This window comes from Cucurbita moschata, unplaced genomic scaffold (genome assembly GCF_002738365.1).
Source record: "Cucurbita moschata cultivar Rifu unplaced genomic scaffold, Cmos_1.0 Cmo_Scf00018, whole genome shotgun sequence".
NCBI classification, from domain to species: Eukaryota; Viridiplantae; Streptophyta; class Magnoliopsida; order Cucurbitales; family Cucurbitaceae; genus Cucurbita; species Cucurbita moschata.
The window spans coordinates 578,092-588,578 of NW_019268534.1; the positions used below are offsets into that span (position 1 = coordinate 578,092).

The following is a 10,487-nucleotide window of genomic DNA, read 5'->3' on the forward strand; positions in this document are numbered from 1 at the left end:
AAAAAAAAAAAAAAAAAAAAAAAAAAAAAAAAAAAAAAAAAAAAGACTAAAGCTCACGTGCTAGAATTTGGGCTGGGCTGGGCCTGCGTGGTCCATAGTTTTGGGGGACCAGTAATTGGGCCTTCTGATTTAGCCCAAATGCAATTTTGACTACATTATTTATTTTTTTTTATTATTTAAAATTTGTGTTGTCTTTCAATTATTTTAAATAAAATAGGCTCCTCACACATTCCAAAATTAAGAAATTAAGTGATATATTAGAAATAAATCGAATTTTATGTTTAATGGAATTCGAAATTTTCAGTCTCCTGTCTAATAAATCAGTAAATTTTAAAAAATATGGAACGAAGAATCTATTAAATATAAAATATAAAATTTAAATATTTATTAAATAAAAAAATTCATAATGAAATTATTATCTGAGATGAGTGATTCGATGATTTGTCATCCATTTGGTCCAAAATGATTAGCTGTTTCCTTCTTTACAAAAAAGAATCAAAGATTGGCTTTTGACGCCGCAACCCTCTATCAACGCATATAATGGAGCCATGCCCCCACATCAAATAATTTTTTGTATTATTAAATTGTCACACGAGCATCACGAACATACCTGACCTAAAACATATAGTCTCGGTCAAAAGGTCAAATGTTTGAATTTTAACTTTAAAAAAGGTTTTATTTTTTAATTTTTTTGTCCGTAAACTACCTAAATATAAAATTCTCGAAATTAAGTTAAAACGAGCTGTTCTTATTTGATTTTGAAAATATAGGAGATCTCGTTTTTTTTAATGTTTTACTAGTAATAGACTAATTACAGTCTCTCTTAATAATTCATTATAACTAATAATATAAATTTAATATTGTTGTTACGATATTTATATACTTTAAAAATAAAAAAATTTAGGGGTTAAATTTGTAATTTTGAATGATGAGTATGATCGGAAAACCCAACCAACTTGAACTACCCGACCCAAGCTAAAAGTTGGGGGGATTGGGTTAATTTCTTTTTTTCCAGTTTGAGCTTGGTTGCATTTATGTAAAATTGAATATTTTTGATCGGGTTCATGGGTTAACACTTTTTTGATCGGGTTAACCTAACCAACCAGAAAATAGAGTTACCTTCTGTGACCGGTAGATTTTAATTATTAAAGTAACATGTATCTTAAATAAACACTATTTTTTAAAATAATATATATAAATAATAATTTCCACTTGTCATATTCCCACTTTTGTGGGAGTGGGACAACGACAAACCCAATGAACTAGTCAGTCATGAAAAATTTAGATGTCAGTGGATAATGTCAACTTATAATCGAGCCTTTAGTCACATTTAAAATAAATATATTAAAATAATTGAGAGGAGTGAATCTTTAGAATGTGGATAGCTTTTTCAACGCGGTTGGGACCCATCAACCAATTGGCAACTCTGTCGGCATCCCGCGCAGTGCTCTCCTCCTTTCTCAAATCCCCATGTGAAAATGATTCACTCGCTCTGCATTTGTCAGTTCTTCCTTCTTCCATCGCCATTGGATCATCGCCCTGCGCCTTTCTTCCCATCTTCCAGAGGAGCTCTCAATCCCAATGCCGCCATGCCTTCGCTTCTTCCACTTTTTACTTCCCCTCGCTGCCTTTCTTGTCTTATGCCTCAAAAGAACCGCTCTCGCAGGTGATCCCTACATCTTCTTCGATTGGACTGTCTCCTACATCTCTGCTTCTCCACTTGGAGTTAAACAGAAGGTTTCTTCTCTTCTTTTTCTTCTGCAATTTTCAGATTGCTTCCAAGGAGCTCTAGAACTGATTATTCTGATTATGTTATGCATAAATTTGGTTATTATATAGTTTCAATTTGATAGTCTTAGTCAAACTTCACAACTTGTTACTATTTTGGTATATATATAATTTATGTGGGCAATAGATTGATATTGTGCATTTGGCTAACTGGATTGGTTTTACTATATTAGAGTTTAGAACTGAGTTAAAAAACGAAAGTCAATAGGTGGATGAGAGACAGTTCATGGATAATTGTGAGCTTTAATCCAACAATTGGGATGAGATTAAAGCTAAGCCTAATTTTAGGAGTTTAGTTAACATTTTAAAATTATAGGACCAAATTAAAATTTAGTCTGGAAGAATAGGGATTACGTTTATAATTTGAAAAAAAAAATGTTATAATAAGGATTGATTAGTTCTAATATTCCGTGACATTGGAAATTATGTGTTCCTACCGTTCTAATGTTTGGATTATGACCAAAATTCTCATTGACTAAGAAGATGGAAGGTGTATAAGCAAGGACAACTATTGATGAGTTTAGATGAAACCAAAAAAAGAGTCATAAGGAGAAATGGGAGGTTTTTCCCGACAATTTCTGTTTCTGTTTCTGTTTCTGCTTCAACTTTTCTGTTTCTGTCTCTGTTACTGACTTCATGTTTATGTACTTTTATTTGCAGATCATTGGAATTAACGGACAGTTTCCTGGACCTGTGCTCAATGTAACTACGAACTGGAATGTTGTTGTCAATGTTAAAAATGACCTTGATGAGCCTTTGCTTCTGACTTGGTACGAACTATATCCACTAAAGAAACTGAAAAAGGTGTATGGTTGTCATAAAATTTAGTGCCTTTTAACTGTGTGTGTGATAGTGATAGTGTGAGATCCCACATCTCTTGGGGAGGAAAACAAAGTATTCTTTATCAGACGCGTTTTAAAAACCTTGAGAGCAAGCCTGAAAGGAAAAACCCAAAGAGAACAATATTTGCTAGTGGTGAGCTTGAGCCGTTACAAATGATATCAGAGCTAGGCATGAGGTGACGTGCCAGCGAGGAGGCTGAGCCCCGAAGGGGTTGGACACGAGACGGTGTGCCAGCAAGGACGCTGGGTTTCGAAGGGGGTGGATTGTGAGATCACAAATCGGTTGGGAAGGAGAATGAAGCATTCTTTATCAGACGCGTTTTAAAAACCTTGAGAGGAAACCCGAAAAGGAAAGTCCAAAGAGGATAATATCTACTAGTGGTGGGTTTGAGCTGTTACAAATGGTATCAAAGCTAGACACCCGGCGATGTGCCTGCGAGGAGGCTGAGCCCCGAAGGGGGTGGACACGAGGCGGTGTGTCAGCAAGAACACTGGGCCTCGAAAGGGGTGGATTGGGGGGTCCCACATCGATTGGAGAAGGGAATGAGTGTCAGCGAGCACGCTGGCCCCAAAGGGGGTGGATTGTGAGATCCTACATCGGTTGGGGAGGAGAACGAAACATTTTTATAAGGGTGTGGAAACCTCACCCTAGCAAAAGAACAATATCTACTAGCGGTGGGTTTGGGCCCAAAGAAGACAATATCTGCTAGCGGTGGATTCTCTTGCCGATGTGGTTTGGGCCACTACAATTAAGTTCTCAAAGTTTGATTTTATTTTTATTTTTGAATTCAGGAATGGTATACAACACAGAAAAAATTCCTGGCAAGATGGTGTTGCTGGGACTAATTGTCCAATCCCTGCTGGGTGGAACTGGACATATCAGTTTCAGGTCAAAGATCAGATAGGGAGTTTCTTTTACTTCCCTTCTTTGAACTTCCAGAGAGCTTCTGGTGGGTATGGAGGAATCACCATAAATAACAGAGACGTTATACCATTGCCCTTTCCGGTGCCAGATGGAGATATCACAATCTTTATCAGTGATTGGTATACAAAGAGTCACAAGGTCAGTCTCAAGCATGATTTGGTTCTTACTTTTGCTGATGGTGACTAGTAGCTTTTAACCTGACTTTGCTTTACCTTTCTTGATCTCATGTTTGATGGTGATACTGAAAAACATAGGAATTAAGGAAGAATGTTGAGAATGGGATTCCCCTTGGTGTTCCTGATGGTATCCTTATCAATGGAGAGGGTCCTTTTCGCTTTGATAATGCTCTTGTTTCTGATGGCATTCCTTTTCATACAATAAATGTTGAACCTGGTATGGTGCATTTTTATTTTAATATGTGATTGGATTCTTGACTTTTTGGTATGAAAATGATATCTATTATTATTTCTTTTATAGCAGACTCCAGAAGTGTATGGTCACGATCTTTTTAGAGTTCTTACACTTAGCCAACCACTGGGGTCCTAGGGACATAAAAGTATAGTTGACCTTTGAAGATACCATCAGGAACAAATCTACATAAGATATCCAACTTATTTTATCATTCTTATGGGCTTAGGAATCACTTAGTGCTGCACTACTGAGCTAGCGGAAATAGCTTAATGGTAGAGCATAGCCTTGTCAAGGTTGAGGTTGAGGGTTTAAGTCCCTCCTTCCGCTCAAGGCACTAACATAGTCTAATATATATTTTTTCCTAACATAGGTTCTTTGGACTTTTCCTTTCGAGCTTCCCCTCAAAGTTTTCTACACCCTTAGAAAAAATGTTCTCCCCAACCGATGTGGGATCTCACACCTCTACTAATAGAAGCTGTTTTATTACTTATTAACAAAATGGCCTACAAATCTACATAAGATATCCAACTTATTTTATCTTAGGAAAATATCCGCCCTCTGGATCCTAATGTAGTTGTTTGGATAGCTCGTGAAGCCATGTTAAGGCAATGTTTTGTCTCTGATTCTAAGTTGAAAAGACTATAAACCGATTATTTACGTTATTCTACTTTGATGTTTTGTTACCAGGCCTTTCGAATTTTTGTTTTACTCCATGAAAATCTTAATCTTATGGCTTCAAAGTTTCAAAAGAATATATAGTTTGAAACTTTTTCTTTCATAGGATTTGACACTTTGTTCTAGCACCGATAGACCATCTTCAATTATTTTACCTGTACGTACGTACAAATTGTGTATATGAAAGCTTTCACTTGTCATAATTAACATTTATCTTGTATGGTAATTGATGACTAAATTTTGGAAATTGATCTTAACCAGGGAAAACATATCGCCTCCGCGTGCATAATATCGGTATCTCAACGAGCTTGAATTTTAGAATACAAAATCATAACTTACTTTTGGTAGAGACTGAAGGATCATACACGGTTCAGCAGGATTATGCAAACATGGATATTCATGTGGGTCAGTCCTACTCATTTTTGGTCACAATGGACCAAAATGCTAGCAGTGATTACTACATTGTTGCCAGTTCTAGATTTCTTAATTCATCCTCTCTAGCTGGAATTAACGGAGTGGCTATCCTGCACTATTCCAATTCTCAGGGACCTGCTTCAGGTCCTCTTCCTGATCCTCCTAATGAATTGGACACATTTTTCTCAATGAATCAAGCAAGATCTATAAGGTTGTAGTTAGTTGCATATCCTTTTTGCGAACAAGATATCTTTCCCATTTCATAAAGATCTGCTAAAAGAAAATAAAATATGCAAACCTCATTGATATGGTCATTGGTTCTTTTGTCTTTAGGACTAGAAATAGAAATGCTATCAATTTCTTAACTCCATTTTACATGGTTATCTCACATTTACAATTCTTGTCATGATTAGATGGAATGTTTCTGCTGGTGCTGCTCGCCCAAACCCACAGGGATCTTTCAAGTATGGTCAAATCACTGTCACAGATGTATATGTGATACTAAACCGACCTGCCGAGCTTATAAATGGGAAGTGGCGAAGGACCCTCAATGGCTTATCATACTTTGCACCTTCAACTCCACTTAAGCTAGCTCAACAATTTCGCATCCCAGGTGTCTACAAACTTGATTTTCCAACTCGAATGATGGACAGGCCTCCCAAACTTGATACATCTCTGATTAATGGTACTTTCAAAGGTTTTATGGAAATTATTTTTCAAAACAACGACAAATTTGTTCAGACCTACCATTTGGATGGCTATGCATTTTTTGTTGTTGGGTGAGTATTGAATTTAATATCCTATGCTTTTTGCTAACTTTTAGGACTTCAAATTTGATGAAACCTGTTTATGTTGCAGCATGGATTTTGGAGTGTGGACTGAGAATAGCCGAGGGACTTACAATAAGTGGGATGGTGTAGCCCGCTGCACAACACAGGTAACTGGCCTATCTAATTTGTTGTATAGAGGCAAGAAAGCAGAAATGGTTTGAAACAAAAATTTAGAAAATTTCTTTGAAGCCTGTGCCTGGGGCTTGAACAAGCTAACTGAAGTACAAAAGATAGGGAAAAATAATGGATCATGGCCGGAGAAAGATGTAGTTATCATCTGTGAGATCCCGCGTTAGTTGGAGAGGTGAACAAAACATTTCTTATAAAGGTGTGGAAATCTCTCCTTAGTAAATGCGTCTTAAAACCTTGATGGGAAATCTAGAAGAGAAAGCCCAAAGAAGACAATATCTCGTAGTGGTGGGCTTAGACTGTTACATCATTGCTATTTTATAAAACTCCTTATCAAATGGACGTCTTGAAATATTACATTTATATCTAAATCGTTCATTTAGAGATTTTACCATATGGATACTCATAAAGTGAATACACAGACTTATATCGTGTTTCGTGGTTCAAGGTCTTTCCAGGAGCTTGGACTGCAGTTCTAGTGTCCCTCGACAATGCTGGCATATGGAATCTCCGTTCCGAAAATCTCGACTCGTGGTATTTGGGACAAGAACTTTACGTGAGTGTTTTAAATCCGGAGGTTGACCAAAGTGAGATAGCTATGCCTGATAATACCATATATTGTGGCCTGCTTTCTTCCTTGCAAAAGTAAGTTGTTAGCCTCATGCTCTTGTTTTTTTAGTAATATCATATCCTTTTCTGATTAGATTGAGAGAGAATCTATTAGATGACATCTTAAAAATCCTTTAAAATACAATTGTTTAGCCGTTATGAATCGAAAGAAACAACCGTACTCGAGAATTTAAGGACACAGTTATACAACCTATAGAATCAATCTTGTTCTTTGTAAGAAACCATTCACTTTCAACAACACTTCTCACCATTTGGATAGATTTTTAGAAACAATTTGTTCGATGACGAGGTCACACGTCGATTGGAGAGGAGAACAAAACATTTCTTATTATGGTGTGGAAACCTCTCCCTAATAGACGAGTTTTAAAAATCTTGAGGGGAAGTCTAGAAGGAAAAGCCCAAAGAGTACATTGTCTGCTAGTGGTGGGTTTGTGCTATTACAAATGTATCAAAGCAAGACACCTTGCAGTGTGCCAGCGAGGATGCTGGGCTCCCATGAGGGGTGGATTGTGAGGGAGGAGAACAAAACATTTCATACAAGGGTGTGAAAATCTCTCACTAGCAGACGTGTTTTAAAACCTTTAGAGAAAGTCTAGAAGGAAAAATTCAAAGCTACTAGCGGTGAGCTTCGACTATTACATTTAGTGTCAATCTTTCTCTTATTTTTTCAAATGAGAGTACAGTTGATTTTCTTGGATAATTGGAAGACTTTTTATGCAACTTCCATTAGCTCGGAGTTTCCACCGTTTTTTTTTACATGACATTGTATCGATAAAATATCTGTTTCGTATTATTAAAAACAAAACAAAATCGTTTCTTATTTCTTGTTTTCTGCAGGGATCAGTCTGAGAGATTCAAGTTCTCTGGTGTGGCATCCAGTGCTGATCCATTTCATTCAATTTTGGCTTTATTGTTCATGACATTGATAGCAACATTCGTCAGGTAACAAAGTTTGTGAATGTTATGTTGTGTAGAAAAACAGCTTTAATTCATTGTGCTGAATAGAATAGGATTATAGAGCTATTGGTTGGTAGTCTGATTTTTTTTTTTTTTTTTTGATTGGGAAAGAGAAGACATTATTTATTGATCGATGTATCAGTGCTAATAGAAACTTCCAACTATATATTCAAGTTTCCACAGATTTTGATATAGCAGATATCTAGAAAGACGATATTATCCTTTTAGGATTGATGTGCAGTTCTGTATGAGATTTAATATCCTAAAAGTTACCTCTGTAACTAAATGTAATAAGGTTTGACAATTATCGTATGAGGATAGATTAGGTTTGCTCTAGCTAACTTAAACACATGGTAAATAAGAGCTAATGTGAATAGTAAATAACTTAAAGAAAATGGTCCGATGAGAATGATAATGTAATAATGTTTGATAATTGTCTAATAAAAATAGTTTAGATATGCTTAGACCTAAAGACTCACTCATGTTAAAATAAACCTTCTCTAAGTTAATAAAAAAAACTTTCAAAGAGAAAATGACAGATAGAGTTGAAAATAGAGAAGATTATATATATATATATATTATATAATTTGTAAATAAATAAAAGTCAATTAAAATGTCACATTATTAAAATGTAGAAATTGTCAAATTTTGTATTAACTTAATTCTAAGTAATTTAAAATAAGTTTAAATGATAATTTATATTTATGTCTAGTCATTCCTTAATTTTAAAGATTAATAGCATTAAATTTTTAAAAAATTTAAAAGATTAAATATGAATCCCGAAAAGTTTGGGCATAAGAACGGTGATGGCAGTTGTTGAAAAAAATGTCTCGATGAGCTTTTATTTGCCGTTTATGTCACTAATCGGTGACGGACAAAGCTAACAAATAACGTTTAAGGTATATCCATGTCTCGAACCGAAAATATATGCACTACGAGAATATACCGACTAAAAAAATTTAAAATATGAAAAAAAAAAAAAAAAAACTCCCGACATTTTGCATAAAATTGAGGGGAAGTTCCGAAGGAAGGCGATGGCAATATGTATTAAAAGTCCACTGTACGGTCCATTTGTAGATGTGGCGAAGGGTTATTTGCAGCATTATTCAGTGCCTTCTCTTCCCCGATCTCAATTGTCTCCCGTCTCATTGCTTTCTCTCTCTCGTCTCTCCGCCGTTCCCGGCCGCCGGAGCTACTTCATCACTGTCCTCACACCCCATTCTCCAACCCCTTTTCCCCACAGTTTCATCTCGTTCTTTGATTCGATCCTCAAGACCTCTTTTTCTCGATCGCTCTTTCAATCTCCTCCCATTTGCTGGTGCCTCTCTTTCTTTTACCCTTTGCCGCAGAGGTTTGTTTTTGTTTCTCTGTTTGTGGAATGGATTGCTTTAGAGTTGCTTCCGGTTTTTGGCACTGCTCTTTTTCCCTTCCCCCTTTCAATCCTGGGGTTTTCAGTTCTGTAATTGATTGGTGTGTTTAGGGTTTCTTGCTGCCAGTTCTGTGTGTTCTTTTTCTCAAGCTGAATTGTGTTCTTCGAATTGTGTTCTGGTTTCTGGCTCTTTGGGTTCTCGTGGAATTTGAAGAGAAGGTGTTTTTGGGGTTGGGGTTCTTCTGAAACTGTGTTTCCCTCTTGTTTCATTCTTTTGTTGGAGTTCACATGGATTTCTTGTTCACTTTTGGGTGATAATGGCTCCAGCATGGTCAATGTAGGATTGGGCTAATTTCTATTTTGTTTTCCCGATGTAATTCTTTTCGAAATTTTAAACAGTAATTCTCTTAATTAGTAGTTTTTGTTTACATTTTATGACTTAAGTTTTCTTATGTGTATGATTTGTTATGTGCATGATTTGCTAACAATCTTACAAATGTTCGATTTGGACTAAAGGTTTCTTTATCTTAGAAAATTACTCAAATTCTAACTATTTTACTTCTTTAAGTACAACAAATGTGAGGTATGGAGGTTTGAACTTCCAACCTGAAAGGAAGGAGTACATATCAATTAACTCTAAGTTCCTCAACCTAATTAGATTTACTTCCTCCTTTCAAATCATCAAGTGATGGCACATCATATATGTACTTTTTCCTTTTATGTAAGCCATGGCTTGTTTAGATTGTTCATTTTAATTTTAATTTCTTGAACAAACAACAAGTTCATTGCATTTTATCATTAAAGAGAGAGAAAAAGTAGGTTTGTTGTCTTGGAATTCTAATCTCACTACTCTTTGGGATTTTATAATTGCAGTTATAATGTTACATTGTTCCAAGGAAAATTGATACATGGAATCTGAAGATAAGAAGTTTGGCCGAGGTAAATGTCGATATAGTCAATTTAGTCCCCTTTCTCTCGTGCACTGGCATTTAAAGAGTGAGACATAGCTTGGTATATACATTGATGCTTCTATGTTTAGAAATCTATGGATGTTTTTTTGGATGATACGATAGTGTTGTAAATGAACGTGCCCGTTTTGATGGTAACATGCCCTTGGGTCGTCTATTATATACCTAGGAGCTCAATGTTGAATATTTTTTGGTATAGAAGGATCTCTATGTATATCTCTTGACCACTTATATTAGAAATTTATTTCCCTGGGTTTACTCTTTTAATATCTATGACTGTGGTAGTTGAGCTAGAGCATATGATTCTAATACAATTTTTACAAGACATGCAGAGGGCTATAGGATTTATGGGTTGAAACATAGTAAAACCAAGGTTTTGCTAGATCTAGAATTGTGGTTGGAAAACTATAGTTCAAGTTTAGAGCTGAATTAGAACACTTGACCCTTAGATGAGGTTTTACTTTTAAAAGAGTCTTTAAGGTTTGCCTACCTCTTTTTTTTTTTTTTTTTTTTTTTTTTTTTTTTTTTTTTTTTTTTTTTTTTTTTTTT

At 35.6% G+C, this 10,487-nt stretch overlaps 2 protein-coding genes across 4 annotated transcripts in view; both read left to right on the top strand.

The window, feature by feature from the left end:
• Positions 1–1,409: 1,409 nt before the first annotated feature.
• On the top strand, positions 1,410–7,829 carry LOC111456192 (monocopper oxidase-like protein SKU5). The gene is made up of 9 exons (XM_023097993.1): positions 1,410–1,737; positions 2,449–2,558; positions 3,423–3,693; positions 3,810–3,948; positions 4,903–5,266; positions 5,469–5,834; positions 5,914–5,992; positions 6,463–6,659; positions 7,482–7,829. Exons 1-9 carry the CDS (start codon positions 1,582–1,584, stop codon positions 7,588–7,590), a joined length of 1,791 nt encoding a protein of 596 aa, XP_022953761.1. The 5' UTR covers positions 1,410–1,581; the 3' UTR covers positions 7,591–7,829.
• An 814-nt stretch (positions 7,830–8,643) lies between these two features.
• Positions 8,644–10,487, top strand: part of LOC111456195 (mediator of RNA polymerase II transcription subunit 19a-like) — a 6,027-nt gene continuing 4,183 nt past the window's right edge. For 2 of the 3 annotated variants that reach the window (XM_023097998.1, XM_023097999.1), the window contains exons 1-2: positions 8,645–8,952; positions 9,844–9,909. In XM_023097998.1, the coding sequence (XP_022953766.1) occupies positions 9,879–9,909 (31 nt within the window). In that variant the 5' untranslated portion in view covers positions 8,645–8,952; positions 9,844–9,878. Of the gene's footprint in view, positions 8,953–9,843; positions 9,910–10,487 lie in introns of all 3 variants that reach the window. The other variant, XM_023098001.1, reaches the window with a different exon arrangement.